Source organism: Mytilus californianus, unplaced genomic scaffold (genome assembly GCF_021869535.1).
Source record: "Mytilus californianus isolate M0D057914Y unplaced genomic scaffold, xbMytCali1.0.p SCAF_65, whole genome shotgun sequence".
In the NCBI taxonomy this organism is placed as follows: Eukaryota; Metazoa; Mollusca; class Bivalvia; order Mytilida; family Mytilidae; genus Mytilus; species Mytilus californianus.
In genome coordinates this window covers 457,813-476,230 of record NW_026262718.1, presented here as the reverse complement: position 1 = coordinate 476,230, position 18,418 = coordinate 457,813, and the positions used below count along the sequence as shown (strand labels likewise).

At 32.2% G+C, this 18,418-nt stretch overlaps 1 protein-coding gene across 2 annotated transcripts in view; it reads left to right on the top strand.

Annotated features, from left to right (window-relative positions):
• LOC127707340 (uncharacterized) overlaps positions 1 to 18,418 on the top strand; it is a 181,825-nt gene that overhangs the window by 157,840 nt on the left and 5,567 nt on the right. For both annotated transcript variants that reach the window (XM_052211853.1, XM_052211854.1), the window contains 2 exons: positions 14,441 to 14,549; positions 14,777 to 14,868. In XM_052211853.1, the coding sequence (XP_052067813.1) occupies positions 14,441 to 14,549; positions 14,777 to 14,868 (201 nt within the window). The remainder of the gene's footprint in view (positions 1 to 14,440; positions 14,550 to 14,776; positions 14,869 to 18,418) is intronic.

Genomic DNA, 18,418 nt, shown 5'->3' with positions numbered 1-18,418 from the left:
TGGCGATAGTTCCTATTGAAATGATAGTTATTTCTTGAGTTCCTGATATTGTTTCGAAATTTCAGATAAGGGAGAAGGTTTGTTACCATTTAAACGTTTAATCCTGCTGCAATTGTTTGCACCTGTCCTAAGTCAGGAATCTGATTTTCAGTAGTTGTCGTTCGTTCATAAGTGTTCACGTTTCTCGTTTTTTTTATATAGATTAGACCGTTGGTTTTCCCGTTTGAATGGTTTTACACTAGTATTTTTCGGGGGCCCTTTATAGCTTGCTGTTCGGTGTGTGCCAATGCTCTGTGTTGAAGACCGTACATTGACCTGTAATGATTTACTTTTATGAATTGTGACTTGGATGGAGAGTTGTCTCATTGGCACGCATACCACATCTTCCTATATCTATATAACGGACAGGTCGACTGTGTTCCTTTAGAATATAAAAACAAAAAAAAAAACATAAAAAACAACCAAAAAAGATTCAAATGAAAAAGAAAACAAAGCAAAACAAAAACAATTAAATACAGGCAATAGTTCCTATTGATATGGATAGTTATCTCTTGAGTTTCTGATATTGTTTAGAAATTTCGTCATACTGTGTCGTCCGTGAAATGATTATAAAATGAATGCATATCTTCATAAAACAGTAGAATGAAGGTCCCCTTTTTGAGAGGTTTCTCGGTAAACTCTACTTTTAATTTTGGATGTCTATACTTTATATTAATGTTTTGCGGTAGTTTCCAAGAAGTGCAGCCGAAAGTAACATATTAATACAATATAGAAAAGAAGATGTAGTACGAATGCCAATGTGACAGCTCTCCACAAGAGACCACATGACACAGAAATTGAAACCGATATGTCACCGTACGGCCTTAAGTAATGAGCACAGTCCATACCGCATAGTCAGCTATAAAAGGCCCCGAAATGTCAAATGTAAAACTATTCAAACGAGAAACCTAACGGTCTAATTTATGTGCAAACGAAATCAACTAAAAAAAACGACTACCACGGAATTACAGGCTCCTGACTTTGGACAGGTACATACAGAATGTGGAGAGGTTAAACATATTAATGGGAACTGAACCCTCCCCTTAACCTGGGACTGTGGTGTAACAGTACAGCATAAGAACAAACTATAAAAATAAGTTGGCTTAACACATTAGTTGGACACACATAGAAATACATCTAACAAAAACACAGATTGGAAGTGGTCGGGTATTTATACATCCTAACGACAAAAACACATCTGAGAGTACTTGCAGTTACTGGCAGCTTGTTCAAAGTTCCAATTGTTTCTCCCGACTGCATCCTCGAACTAGAAAAATAACGGGTGTCAGAATGATCTAGAAATGCTTCAAATTATTGCTTTTACCCTCCCAGTAGGCTTTTCTAGCGAGAAACGTGTACCAGTTTAATGCTACCAGTGCAATGACGTCTCCAACGATTTATGTAGCAGCTAAGGTTCCTTCAAAAATATTTAGATTTTATTGTCGTTCATTTCCCATAGCAGTCGTGTATACTATTTTGAATAACATTAATAAGACCTACTGATTCCTCCGTCCCTGAGAAGGCGTGTTGAGATGGGTGGGTGGCTTGAACGGGAGGGGTCAGATGGCCCGACCCTCTTATCTGGAACTTATTAGAAATTAACGTTAACAGGGATTTTCAAAAGATTTTGTCTAATTCTTGATTCTTGTTTAGAAATGTACAAGACAGTCAAAAGGATATATTTAAAACCTAGAATTTTCTCTAAACATTTTTTTTCATATTGAAAACTGCCTTATCTGTAATCCACAAAAATTACACGTACACAAATTTTCTCTGAATAAAAGGGTTATCAGCTTTGTATCACCTTCACTGGCCATTCTCGCTATTAAATCCCAAAAACTGAAACTCCAGATAAGGACTTCGATGTATTCGTTTTTATCCAGTATCTGTTCGAACGTGTCATAAAGAACGATAAAAAATACATATTGTTTTCTACTATTTTTTAAACAAGTGTTGTGCATATCGTTTCTTTTGTTGACTATAAGAATAAGAAGATGTGGTGTGAATGCCAATGAGACAACTCTCCAAAAGAGACCAAATGACACGGAAATTAATAGCTATAGGTCACCGTATGGCCTTCAACGAAAAACCCATACTGCATAGTCAGCTAGTATATATTTTTGTTTACCCAATTTCATTCTTTCACCAGTTTTTTTTAAAAAAGTAACAGTTAAAAAAATCGCTTATATATAATGAATACATTATTCCACAATTGTTGATATGAATTTTATTTTTGGTTCATCATTTCAACGCATAGCATCGTATAAATTAAAAACATCTGCGTACTTTTCCGTACGGAGAGTCATAAATTCAATAAATTGTATTGCCGGGTACTGTATTATCAGTTAGCTTCGAACCTAAGCTTAATGTTAAATAATGAACGCGAATGGTTTGATAAATTGTTTGCTGTACATCCGAGAAAACTTATTCTAAAGAATATAAAATTTCTAAGAGAACTTATTTGAAAGAATATGAAATTTCATACAAATATATTCTATTGGGTCTACATGTTATCATTCTAAAATATCATTTCCGATCAACTGTCATTAATTCATGATCGTTGTATTATGCATATATTGCACACTTAAGTTCAATATTGAAATATCAATCATTAATACATGTTTATTTGCTTGGTCAATCTGCAATATGCATGATTTGTTTTGCTAAAAAAAATCCTCTACATTATTTACAAAAATGCGTTATATGTATTTTATAACTTTTGCAATCTAGGCACACCTTCAGAGGCGTGTCTGTTTATTTGTAAATATTTTAATTTTCAACAAGTAAAGTGGACAAATTGTTTTAAAAGCATGGGTGTATAACGCACACTGTTAAAGTAAAACAACATCATTTTCCCTGAAACTAAATATTCATAGCATTTTTATATCAATCAATATATAAAGCCACCACATTGCCAATACTTAATCAACAACCCCATGCACACATATTACCTTAAATAAGGAAAGAGCGAAGCAGTCAAAAGCTTTTAAGAAAGCTCAAACTTTTTTTTATTAATTTTCAATATCATTGATGCGTTTTGTTTTAATCTGTGTCATAAAAGCGTTTACCAGAACGTAATAGGTGTTTGCAAATAACGTACTAGGCGTTTGTCAATAACGTAATAGGTGTTTCAACATAACGTAATAGGTGTTTGCACATAACGAATAGGTGTTTGCACATACCGTAATAGATTTTTGAACATAATGTAAAAGGCATTTGCACATAACGTAATATGTGTTTGCACATAATGAAGTAGGCATTTGCATATAACATAATAGGTGTTTGCAAATAACAGAATAGTTGTGTATACATAACATAATAGGTGTTTGCACATAATGTAATAGATGTTTGCACACAATGTAATAGGCATTTGCACATGACGTAATGAATGTTAACAGAGAGTATCAATTGTTCGGCAAAACGCATATAAGCTATACCGTGATATATTACATTTTTCACAGAATAAATAGTAGTACAACATAATATTGCACACAACAAAGATTAGCAATGACATTTCATACAATAGTTTGATCAAACAAATAATTAATTTGACATAACACAGAGATGCAGTGTCAGGAAATAAAGGCACATAAGAAATGACAGGACATAAAGGCAAAGCGACAAAACACATTAAATATTTACACTATAAGACAGTTACGGCGTTCCATAAAAATGAACTAGATAAAAGGGTTCAGACGGAAGGAATAAAGATGTTATGGAATCTATTCTAGAAAAACAAGTATCTTTCTATAAAAAAAATTATGTACGTCCGAGGGGTGGGATAGGGATGCTGCTGAAAATCTATTACAGAATCTAGATTATGAACTAAGTGAAGAAAATGAAAAAAATGTGTGAAAATAATATATCTTTAGATGAAATTACTTAGACCGTTAAAATGTGGAAACTTGATAAATTCCCTGGGGAAGACGGAATTGTGAATGAATTCTAAAACGTATTGAAAACGTAATCAATCAAACAAAGAATAAATTAGAAATGAAAATAAATCCTAGAGGTGATGTATGGACCAAGTCCTCAACATTTAATTTTCAAGATGCACTCTGTCATCTAAGTTGTAAAACAGGGGCGAAAGATACCAGAGGGATAGTCAAACTCATAGATCGAAAATAAACTGACAACGCCATGGCTAAAAAAGAAAAAGACAAATAATAGTACACAAAATACAACATAGAAAACGAAAGACTAAGCTACACGAACTCCGCCAAAAACTGGGGGTGATATCAGGTGCTCCAGAAGGGTACACAGATCCTGCTCAACATGTGGCACCCATCGTGTTGCTCATGTTATAACAAACCCGTTAAAAAGTTGGTAGGTCATACTTATAAGGATTTTCTAAACCAAGAAAAAATCTATGGAATCTGAAAGTGCAGCTACAGAGGTCTTAAATGTACTAAAAGTGGCCGCTTCTAAAATAAAATATTCCAAAAAAAAACAACATAAAAAGGTTGTACATAAATACAAATATTTTGATTCTGATTAAAGGTTAAGAGGAAACCATTTTTAGATAAAGGAAAATTATTGTCTAAAATTTCAACATGATCCCATTATAAAAGGATCTTTTTATCACTGTTATAGAGAATATGATAAATTACGTAAATATAAAAAACGTCATTTTAAACAGACCATTTTAGATAATTTAGACAGATAAAGAGATAATAATCCCACAAAATACTGAAAGCTAGTTAATTCATTAAAAGAATCTACAAAAAAAAAATAATGCACAAGCTGTTGAACCGGATGAATTGGTAAATTATTTTTTATATCTTAATAAAATACCTTCATATAATATACCAAGATTAAATGAGATAAATGCTCTTGTGGAAAAAATGGAAACAAATAAAAGTTTCTATGAATTAGATTACAGTATTATCTAAATTAAAAGTGGAAACGCATGTGGACTGGAAGAAATTCCTGCTGAAATGTTGAAAGCAGGTTCCTCTATATTAAATCCTCTAGATCTGCTTTAAAAAAATCTTCAATCTAGTGCTGTCTGCAGGTCAATATCCTACACAGTGGTCATCCGCATATTTGTCACCAATTTTAATAAGCGGTAACCCAAGAAAAACAGGAAATTACCGTGGTATTGCAGTTAACTCCTGTCTTGGTAAATTAGTCAACTATATTTTGAATAAAAAGTTAAATAAATTTTTAAAAGAAAAAATATAAAAAGTAAATTACAAATTGGGTTTTGTAAAAAATCAAAAACTTCTGACCATATGTTTGTTTTCAAAACTCTGATCGACAAATACATTTAAAAAAAGGTGGAAAACTATTTGCTTGCTTTGTTGACCTTAAAAAGCATTTGACACTGTTACCCAACAAACACAATAACATCTTTAAAATGTTTTTAAAATGTTATTTCGAATGTCTTGAAAATATCGCAAAAAAAAAACGTAAGAAAAATATAAATTAAAGTGTATGGTTGGAACAATATCGCTAAAACGTTTTCTATTATATTTCCGAAAGTATTTGCATAATATAATCAGAATATTGACAAGGAAAATCATGATAGTGTGAAAAACAATTGCGTTTAAACCATTTTGATAATTTTTTCAAAACTATTTTCTAAAAATAATTTTTGAACGTTTGAAAAACATCATGAACATCAAATAATGTTATAGAAATGTATTGGGGATTTTTTTTTTCAAGTGCGAATATGCCTAAAAAATGTTTGCAAAATGTTTTAAAAAGATGTTAATATCTAGATCATATCAATATACAAATTTCTGTACTTTTAATTTTTTCTTTAGCTGCATTTTTATATAACAAATCATTAGTTAAATAAATATACAGTGATTCATTCTATATACAAACAAGCAAACAAGAATAGTCAGTTGTTTTGCTCAGCATTATGGTCAAACCACTAACCAAATATGAAGTCATTCTGCTCAGCAACATTACCAATAGAAGTAATGAAAAATTTGAAAACATTCAACATATTGAAAAACATGTATAAACAAACAGGAAACGGGTATATGAGTGGCAGAAACAAAAATGGTAACACATCCCATTTCATCACTATCAAGCAGCTCATTAAATATGAACTAATCCTGATCAGCTTTTTGGGGAAAACAGTAATGAAAATATTTGTTGAATGGACAGACGACAGACAGTGCAAGAAAGCCAACATTCCCATCAAAGAGTATAATGTTTAGTTTTTCACTATCAACTTTTATTGCCTATGTTATCATTTTTGCTTATACACATCATGCATATGTCAACCTGAACATGCATGAATCAAACATCAATCAATGCATTAAACACATTTTAAAGTTGAAGTTACATTGACTAAATAAAGGCAACAGTAGTATACCACTGTTCGAAACTCATAAATCGATAGAGATAAAAACAAATCCGGGTTACAAACTAAACAGAGGGAAACGCTTCAATTATAAGAGGAGAACAACGACACAACAAAAACACAACATTAAAATGTAACACACACAGAAACAAACTATAATATAACAATGGCCATTTTCCTGACTTGGTACAGGACATTTTAAGAAAAAAGTGGTGGGTTGAACCTGGTTTTGTGGCATGCCAAACCTCCCGCTTTTATGGCAACGTCAAACACAACACCAAAACGACAACATCACATGACAGGACCACAATACAAATAAATGGGAGAACATATAGGACAAAGAAACACACGAATAATAGCTAACAAAAGGTACTAGGCTTAAAATTCAATAGGCCAGACGTGTGTCTCTTCCACACAAGACCAACCAGTGACGTTCAGATGAAAAAAGTTTGAAAGCCAAAACAAGTTCAAAGCTGAAGAGCACCGAAGACCAAAACTTCCAAAAAGTTGCGCCTAACACGGCCAGGGTTTTCTGCCTGGGACAAGAACATCATTATTATTTAGAATAAAACTTGTGTCCCAAATTCAGATTTTCAATATTATTTCTCTATCTAAACCTTAATGTAACACTTCTAATAAGATAACATCTAAAGTCAATAATCATTGGAAATTGGCTTAAGAGTTGAAGAGCAAAACACTATGTTGCATCCATTACTTAAATATCAAGAATACATTGAAAGAGTCCATCAATTGTCTTATTCAGAATCACTTGGAATGTCTTGTAGTGTCTTATATCTTTTTCTTGCAGTGCCAAGTTTCTGAAAAAAATATATTAATCTTACATTAATATATTTAAACTTCTTGAACATTCCCTTATTAGAGAACGAATCAAGATGCCTGAAGGATATATACACCTCCCCTTAAATAACCAGTAGTCTCAAAATGAGAATATTGGAAAATTCTAAAAAGGCATCTATGTTATCCTTTAAACAATTTATATTTTATATTATAAATTGTTTGGTCTTCCCTCGCCGGGATTCGAACTCATGCTACTGAGATATCGTGGCACCAAATCGCATTGCACTCTGCCCGACACATATATGTCATCAAATCGTTAGTTTGTATTTGAAAGCTTTTCAAAGGAAAGCAGAGATGATGTGTATGAAAGTAAACTGTTGGACTAAAAGATTGATTTAAATAAACAACTTGTTCCTATTTTGTCACCAAAAAATAAATTTATTTAAAGAGCCAGAGATCTTTTCTGTATTGAATGCCCTTAATCTTGAAGTTAATATATTGTTTATGATACATATTTAAATTAAATATTATGTAATACCAGTAATCCTGTATAAAAATCTTACCTCAAAAAAGTTTTCCTCCTGAATGGTTGTGGACATTCCAATGTTCCTGTGCGACTTCCAAATTGTCAACCTGCATATTGAACTTTTCCTTTGTGGCTTTTTTTTTAGTGCCTGTTAAAAAATAAAAGATATAAATTTTGTGTATAAATCAATGAATATAATTTTAAGCAACCGTTTATATTAACTTGCTTGTAACTCAAGTCTTAAATAGTCTTTGTAATATTCATTAAGCTGTTTAGAAAATTTAATTTACTGTTTTGCAAATACATCCTTGTATGTGTACATTGATTTTACTAGAAAAAAAGTTATCAATTATACTGCTAAAAGAAAAGTGTTTTTTGTAGGATGGACACAGTGGTCCCTACTCTCATGAACTAGGTTTTGTATCTACTTGTAATAGACTATTATCTTCATAACTATCTAACTGACTTTTGACTCATTACTCATGAGTATATAATTATTATACAGATTACTTACTCTGCTGTAAGGCATTCTTGTACTCAGTTCAATAATGTAAAAGCAACTTTTAGAAGTAAAATCAAGCTTATAATCGGTGCAACTTGGGAGAGAAAAACTTGTTTTATGAAGTCTCCCAAACGAAGTTTGGGAAGACTTATTGGTTTTGCTCAGTTCTTATTATTCTTCTTCTTCTTCTTCTTCCGCCGCTTTTAAATTTGAACTTGTCCGCACCCGTTCTCCAAAACCGCTTATCAGATTAATTTAGGGTTTCACAATATGTTAGAATAACATGACTAGTGGTGCAATCAGGGTTTTGTTTGTGCAATAGGATTTATAAAGAGGTACTTTGAGGGGCAAAAAGAAAGGAGGGTTTTACTATAGAACCCTATGGGATTTTATTTTTTTTTAATTTTCAAATGATTATAAATTGAAAACCGTTTGTGATAGACACAATCTTTTTAATTGAAAATGTTCTAAATGATAAAGCACATTAAATGAAATACAGGGTTAGTCCCCAGGGGTCACCCCCACCCCCTGCCATTGAAGAAAGTTCTGATGCCTTGTAAGTGGTCAAAATACCCACCCCTAAACCATATATATTATGGTTTGTCATGCTAAGATGGAGTTAATGATATACAGGGTTAGTCCCCAGGGGTCATCCCGACCCTCTGCCATTTGAGAAAGTTTTAATATCTTGTAAATGGTCGAGATCCCCACCCCTAAACCATATATATTCTGATTTGTCGTGATAAAGCACATCAAATGAAATACAGGGTTAGTCCCCAGGGGTCACCCCCACCTCCTGCCATTTGAGAAAGTTCTAATATCTTGTAAATGGTAGAGATCCCCACCCCTAAACCATATATATTCCTGTTCGTCATGTCTCGAACATTTGAATGACGTATAGGGTCAGTCCCCAGGGGTTCCCCCCAACCCCCAATGTTCTAGTATCTTGTAAATGGTCGAGATCCCCACCCCTACACCATATATATTCTGGTTTGTCATGCGAAGATGGTTTGAATGATATGCAGGGTAGTCCCCAGGGGTCATCCCGACCCCCTGCCATTTGAGAAAGTTCTTATATCTTGTTAATGGTCGAGATCCCCACCCCTAAACCATAAATATGTTACAGTGAATTTGTAAAATCAGGGATTTTGTAAAATCCCTGGAATAATTAGTGATTTTGTAAAATCACTAACAGTTTCAGTGATTTTGTAAAATCCCTGAAATCGTCAGGGATTTTTTAAAATCACTTAAAATATTGCTAGGGATTTTGTAAAATCCCTGATCACAAGTTTAAATTTGATAAACGAAATGTGTTTTTCTTAATAAAAATAAACCAATGACTTTGAAATATATTTTTCTAATAAATAATACTAGTTAAAACTATTGTACATTGATTGTGAATACTAGACATATGAACTGATATTAAAAACTACAATTTACTTATTTTTGCATGACATCTACTGTTACAAAAATGCCCTGCTTTTCGACAGGCACACATATTTTGTTCCCATCTATTCTTTCCAAAACATCAACATTTAAGAAAAACTTTGTCCATCACAAACAGAAGACAGTATAACAGCTTGTCAAAAAGAGATGAAATTGTCAATTGATACAGCTGATGGACTGTAAAAAGAAACCAGGAAATCAGTGGGTTCAAGCTGGGTTCTAGTGTATGACCCTAACAAAATGCCATGTTTGATACAAGACTAGTATGTTGTACATGTCTTCTAGACATACATTAAATTTGATATGTCCATCTAATGAATACCGTTTTATACGATTTTTTATGACATCTCCACATTGAAGAACTTCATACCTACATTAAACTAATATTTACTTTTAATTTGATTTGGATCTAAAGAATAAAGAATTCGAAAGTATAGAAAACTTTTAAAAGTTTTACCACTTTGTGATAGAATACATGAATAAGACAGTATCTGAGATATGACCAAAGTAAGAAATGCAAATACAAAACAAGTTTTTTTACCTATACCCATCTGTTGTCTTCTTTGTTACAATTCTTATTTTGTGGATATGAATGTCTTTTATAGGGTTCAAATTAACAATACAACACTTATTTGCTCTTAATACATCAATTTTCATGGCATAATAAGATGCTTTCGTTCTGATATGCATGTAATATTTGCCACTGGATCACATAGCCTAAATCAATCAATTTCTTTCTCTTTTCATATGTGTTTTTCTCCTCGCAAAACGACAATCGCTACAATGTACTGTCTTTATATTTGATTATAAAAATTGATGTAATAGGTTTATACTTTTCAGTAATTGCATAAGCACTATATAATAAACAATTATTATAAGTAAACTAAGTTTCGAACAAGGTAATAATAAGAGCTTGTTTTGTCTTCTTTCTGTGGCTTTTTAGCAAAAAGTTTTAAAATTTCTTTATATTTTTTTCCCTTTCCCATATGTTACATTTTATCTAAAGAATTTTTAAATCTAAAAGAATTATATTTTTTTTACAAATTCACTGAATTCAATCAAGGAATCAGTGAAAAAGACCTTAATTATTTCAGTGATTTTGTAAAATCCCTAGTCAAAATCAGGGATTTTATAAAATCACTAATCAGTTCAGTGATTATACAAAATCTCTGAAATTTCAGGGATTTTACAAAATCCCTGATTTTACAAATTCACTGTAACATATATTCCTGTTCGTCATGTCTCGAACATTTGAATGACGTATAGGGTTAGTCCCCAGGGGTTCCCCCAACCCCCAATGTTCTAATATCTTGTAAATGGTCGAGATCCCCACCCCTAAACCATATATATATACAGGTTTGTCATGCTAAGATGGTTTGAATGATATACAGGGTTAGTCCTCAGGGGTCATCCCGACCCCCTGCCATTTGAGAAAGTTCTAATATCTTGTAAATGGTCAAGATCCCCACCCCTAAACTATATATATTCCTGTTCGTCATGTCTTGAACATTTGAATGACGTATAGGGTCAGTACCCAGGGGTTCCCTCCACCCCCAATGTTCTAGTATCTTGTAAATGGTCGAGATCCCCACCCCTAAACCATATATATTCAGGTTTGTCATGCCAAGATGATTTGAATGATATACAGGGTTAGTCCCCAGCCATCACTAATGCATATAACTTTACTGGACCAAACCAATTTTCACTGGACTCTGCCCAATGTCAGGCGACCCTGGGAATTACGAATGATGGGAGCTTCGTTTTGGAGACTTCGTAACAGAATCCTGTTACAATCATTTCTTGTTCATTTTGTCATACTAGGCAATCTGACATGATAGAAAACACAAAACAGAGTTATTTGATATGAAAAAGAGGAAGGGCAGACAAAAATAAGAAGCAATTAACATTATTGCGGACATAAGGGGGATATCCCTAAACCACTTGGTCCTGTCGGTTTTTTTACCTTAGTTCTCAAATGGAAGCAGTATTATATTAAATTCGTAAAAGATTCCACGGAACCCGGTGTCTCGCCTAATATCGCTGCGGTCAGTGTAAATATGTAATGTTGACCGTACATTTATTGGTACATTTATCGGTAAAAACCAGATTTAAAAAATAAATATTTTTCTGTGAATGCTTTAAATTGATTTTGAATAATAACTCTTTTATTAGTTTTATAACAATTCGTGGAGATTAACAAATGTATCATGTCAAAACAGTTTAATTCGGTTATATCTAAAGCCAAAAAACTGATATAAAAATAAGAAAATGTGGTATGATTGCCAATTTGACAACTGTGTGTGACTGTATGGACTCCAAGAATGAGCAAAACCCAGACCACATAGTAAGCTATACAAGTTCTCGAAATAAAAAAATGTAAAATCTATTCAAACGTGAAACCTAACGATCTAAATGATGAAGACGCCGACGCCACTGCCGACGACGGAAAAAATGTTGTTGTGTCTCACTGCCGCTACATTAATGTCGCAGGCTTGACACAAATCAAAAGACTTGTACTTTATTTTCAACAAATGCGACACTTTAAATCAACTCACACTAAAGGGAAATGGGGACTAAGCGACAAAGTATCAATTCTATACAATAAGAATTCTCCGATTTTTTTTAACGTGTATGATCATTTGAACATATACAAATATCAATATTTTATTATTACAAATTGCATTCTTTGGTAAACTTCGCACTAATTGAAAAAAAAATTAAAACAAATGAAATATCTGTTTCACAGGTGACGACGGATATGTTCCAGTTGTCTTTACCACAATCCCGTCATCTTTTCCTCGAATGTGAACTACCAAATAAAACAAAATCACTGGGTTTATACTTTCACGAATAACACGACGGATGTCACACGTTGAGCAGAATCTGCTTACCCTTCCGGAGCACCAGAGATCATCCCCGGAGGATTATATTACCCAGTTCTACCGATTTATTGAGTTAGCCAATTGAAACTGTTTTTTAAACGTTTTTATTATTTTGTGCTGTTACACTCTAGTCCGAGATTATGTTAGGGTTTAGAGTTTAGCGCTCACAAACATGTTAACCTCCACCACATTGTGCTTTCTTTATGTGCCTGCACCAAGTCAGAAGCCTGTAGTTCAATGGTTGTTGTTGTTTCATGCGTGTCATATTTGTTTATCGTAGATTGTTCTGTTATAGATTAGACCGTTAGTTTCCTCGTTTGAATATCTCACATTTTCACGTGGTGGCATTTTGTAGCCGACTATATGGTGTGTTGAAGGCTGTACTGTTGTCATTGATTGCTTACATCCACTGGCAGGACCACTGCACTTAAACTCTGGTGGATAGTCGTCTCATTGGCAATCACACCACATCTAACAATTTCTATGTTGTGTTTTGTATACTGTAACATATACAGTAATGTCATAACCACATCAAAGAATGAAATGACCACATCAAATACTGAAACAAACACATCATGTAGTGTAAAATCTTCAAAGTTTGAAATATCATTACGTAATATTAAAGCCATATAAAGAATTGTCAAATCATCATTACGAAATAACAAAACTTTTAATTAAACCACTACATTACGTTAAGTCACATACACATCAAGTAATGTTAAAACCACATAGCCTAATGACACAACCACATAAAATAATGGTGAAACCACATCGAGTAATGAGAAAACTATCAAGTCAATACGAAACCATATCGTGTAATATCGAGATATCTTTAAGTAATGACTATTCCATATTGAGTTATATCAAAACATCATAACGTAATGTCGAAACCATATTATGCAAAGACAAAATATCATCAAGTAATAATAAAACAATAGCACGTAATATCAGAGTTCCACATAAGACGGCTGTTGCGTTTCATACATACGAATGGGTTTACCTATAGCTTTGTAAGCATAACTCGTTCAATTCGTCAAGGATGGCCAATCGCTCCCCTGTTATATATTATGCAAGCAGAACCACTTACATTATCAATTAGAAACCATCTAATATAGAAGGAATAAAACTTCCAACTAGAACTGAGAACTATATTGGAACAAATCAACTATGTTTGCTTATGATACTCAACTCTTTAATAAAAGTGAGTAGTCTATCGAAGAAACATTTAAAATTTTAAAACTGTACGTAAACGCTTCAGGGGCTAGAAAGAATCTGGAAAAGACTGTTGGTATGTATTAAGGCAAGTGCTGAAATAAAAAAAATAAAAAAATTAACCAAATTAAATGGTCTAAGCGGTCTGTGAATTCATGAGGGGTTCAGCATGGATATAGGTTGGACTTAGATACAATTTGGCTAATAACAATCAATAGAATAAAATACTGTATGGAGGTTTGGAAATCAAGAGGTCTCACATTTACGGAAAATATTTAATCAATAAATCATTTGTTACTTTGTGGTGTCTATGATTGAATGCAAAATTTAAATGAGAGGTATTCCAGATATATATGAATACCAAATAAATAATAATGTCCTTGTACAGACACTAGAGATTTGGGCCAAATAAAATGTCAAAATATTATAAAGAACTTTGGATTTCCTGGACTGATCTGCAGAAAGAGGAGCTTTTAGGAGAAAATATATTTGGCAATTTTAAATTCAAGTTCAAGTTTCATGCCTTACATTATGAAAATTTTGCCTCCAATGGAATAAAAAAAGTAAAAGGGACCTGAACAATAAATCCTTGAAAATTTCTTTCGAAATTTTTAACAAGCTAACAGATAAAAGAAACTGTGTCATTCGTGATGCTAATGTTATTACAAACCCAGGATGCAAAGATTTAAGGTAAAAACATGTATATTTTTTTTCAGCTATCTATCCTAATGGCAATATTGTTACAATAGACTTTCCTGAACACCATAATTGGAAAGGTAGCATAGAGGAAATTGAAATAGTACCAAGTACTCACCCTGGTGTTGGGTATGTACATTTTAATGATTAACTGAACTGTTCTTAAATAACATGGTGGTGAGTATAAACAGGTAAATATTTAAAATTGGCAACAATATGTATTTTTTTTTACATGCTTGTGATAGATCTGTTTAGATAAGTTTCATTTGTAAACTCCAAAATAATCTCATATTTCTATATACTTATGTAAGACTTTAGCTTACCTTAACTGATATTTGTACATGTTTTCGTTTTAGTTGTGATGGATGTTATATATTCCCATTGGTTGGTAACAGATACAAGTGTCGAGTCTGCACGAACTTTAATTTCTGTGAGATCTGTTTTAGAAGTAAGAAAACATGTCTTTGTTCAGTCACCTTACCATATTTTATATTTTACATGTAATATCTAGATATTTCCCTTTATTTAATCAGTGTTCTGCAGAGAATCACGTCACAAAAAAAATCTCTTTATATATCACTTTATATAGCCTAAATTGAATAAGTCCTTTTTTCCAATAAATCTTTTTAAACCCTCTATTATTTAAATCATGATAAGAAAAGCAATCTTTGACGACAGAAGTTACAATTTGATTCAAAAGCCCCAACCCCAACCCATTTCCTAATTCATTTTTATTTAAAAGCACACCTTCTTCCTTCAAATGGAGTTATACCCTGATATTATTCATCAATCATATGTTTCACTTTAAACTTGAAATTTGCATTAGAAATTCATGATGTCCTTTGGTTAGGTTTAAGAGCATGCCATATGTGACCAGGTGGAATAAGGCTTAGATGAATTGAATGCAGAACGTTCAAATACTTTATTATATACTATAAAGAAGGCAACGACGGATCTGAAATATACAGATAATGACAAAAAAAATGCATGCATCTGGTCTATATACCAGCTTTGATTTTTTGGAATTACTACAAATTGTCACTTCTTCGTACTTTGAACATCAACATTATTTCCTTTCTTCTTAAATACTGTTCTTGCACCTGTACATGAAGAACACGAAGTTGTTATCGAGCACCAATTGTATAGTTTTATTGTTGATATTCACCCCACATGTACGAAGTTTAAGATTAGTTTTATTGACATACAAGAAAGTTCTTGGTATTCCTAAACGGAAGATTATATAGATAGAAGAAGACATATACTTACCAAATTATATTCATTTACCTGTGTTTAATATGACGTAATTTTTTTAAAGTTGATGTTTTTCTAAAATTGTTTAACATTCACAGCGGTTTTATACTTTTACTTTAATTATTAATCCCTTAATTTTATTAACCATGTGTTTACATTGTATCACAGATCAAATGTATTCGTTCATTGTGTGTAAATTTATGCTACTACGTTTTTTGACTGAGTTAAGCAATTCCAATTGATATTTTATAGTGTGTCTTTCTATGTTGTGATGTTATACTATAGTTTCAGAAAAGGGAGAAGGTTTGGTACCAATAAAACGTTTAATCCCGCTGCAATTGTTTGCACCTGTCCTAAGTCAGGAATCTGATGTTCAGTGGATGTCGTCTGTTTATGTGGTTCATAAGTGTTTCTCGTTTCTCGTTTTTTATATAGATTAGACCGTTGGTTTTCACGTTTGAATGGTTTTACACTAGTAATTTTTGGGGCCCTTTATAGCTTGCTGTTCGGTTTGAGCCTAGGCTCCGTGTTTAAGACCATACCTTGACCTATAATGGTTTACTTTTATAAATTGTGACTTGGATAGAGAGTTGCTCATTGGCAATCATACCACATCTTCCTATATCTATATATGAATATATCATTTGTAGCGAATAATGTATACTATGTTTAATCACACAATTGCAAATATATACATTTTTGTAATACTAGTAATGCAAAACACAGTTAAATGACAATCTGAATGTAACAAAATTGTTAATCAATGCTAATGAAAAATGTTCACTAAAGTAGGTTGACCATTCGACTAAATAAAATACTTTAAAATATAGCAAAGTGCTCTCGACCAATGAAATTGTAGGATTTGGTGTCTCTTGATTGTGAAGAATGAATGTAAATCGTGTTCTTAGTAAGGGATTATCCTAGCTATTATTTGAGCTTAGAATATAGCAAAGTACTCTCGACCAATGAAATTGTAGAATTGGATGCCTCTTAATTGTGAAGAATGAATGTAAATCATGTTCTTAGTAAGGAATTATCCTATTATTTGGGTCTATTTACAGTTAAAAACAAAGAGTTTCTATAAATGAGTTACAACTGCCCTGAAGCACATTTATCAGATTGAAAGGATTTATCACACAGTGATTGAAACTGACTAAAAGTTGAATTGTGAAACAAACAAAAATCTCAAAATAAGTTGAAGTTTACTGGTGCAGAAAAAATTGGTAACGTGAATTTTATTATGAAAATATTAATAACTTCAAATTACTATAAAATTAAACAATACCAAAGCAATGCAAACAAAAAAGAAAAAAAATCTTTCAGATAAAACAAAACTAAATCTTTAGCTTTCCAAAACTTTGATTACTTGATCAGCGGTTGGGGAGAATAGTTATTTCCAATACAATTATTCCGATAAAAAAAACAGGAATTAAATTTTAAACATATTAAAAACTTTTAAGGGCATTATTTTTGAGCATTTTCCTGACATAATGAAACAGTATTTGATGTAAAAAGCCGGACCAAACTATTGGCTGTGAAATAAAATTCAGTTGTAACTCTGATGTATTAATTGATTTAAACTGTAAATAAAACATTACATGATTTACATTCATACTCACAATCAGGAAACATACAATTCCTACCTTTTCTTTCTACTGTTGTGTCACCTAATATCTATAACGCATTTTTCTTTAAAATATTTCCCAAATGATAAGAAAGTCCTCACATCACTAAAACTTATCCATAAATGACATGCCGAAAAAGGAAGTCATGCATCAATTATAAACATTGCACTGACAATGAAACTAATTCTTGAATAGATCATTTGAGCCTTGAGCACTTTACAATATTCTAAGTTTGTAAGAGAATGATAATCCCTTACTTCATGATAAGTACTCGCTAACGCTCGTACTTATTCATGAAGAAAGGGATTATCATTCTCTTACATATACCTATTTACAGTTCAAAACAAAGAGTTTCTATAAATGAGTTACAACTGCCCCGAAGCACATTTACCAGATTGAAAGGATTTATTACAAAATGTACAATGATTGGAACTGACTAAAACATAAATTGTGAAACAAACAAAAAATCAAAATAAGTTAAAGTTTACTGTTGCAGTAAAATTTGTACCTCTAATGTTATTTTGAAATAAATAACTTCAAACTACTAAAATAAAACAATAGAGAATAATTATTTCCAATATTCTGTTTAAATAAACAAAACAGGAATTTGATTTAAGTTTAAAACTTTTAAACACATTTTGTTAGAACATTTCCCCGATATAATAAAATAGTATTAAAAAGCTTGACCAAAATATTGGCCAAGGAATAAAATCTGTTGTAACTGAAATGTATTTATTGTGAAACTGTAATTAAAAAATGGATAATTCCTCGCTCAAATATTTTACGACTTACATTTATATTCACAGTCAGGAAACATATACAATTTCTACCTTTTCTTTGTACTGCTGTGTCGGCTAACATCTTGTCTATAACCCTTTTTTAGCTCACCGTTTCGAAGGAACTGTGAGCTTTTGCCATCACTTGGCGTCCGTCTTTGTCTGTCGTCGTCCATCGTAGTCCGTCTGGTGTAAACTATTTCAAACATCTTCTCCTCTGAAACTACTGAACCAATTCCTATAAAACTTTCGCTGCATGATCCTTAGGGTATCTAAAATAAAGTTTGTGTTTTATTTTTTGTTTCGTATAAAAACATGGCCGCCATGGCTAAAAATAAAACATAGG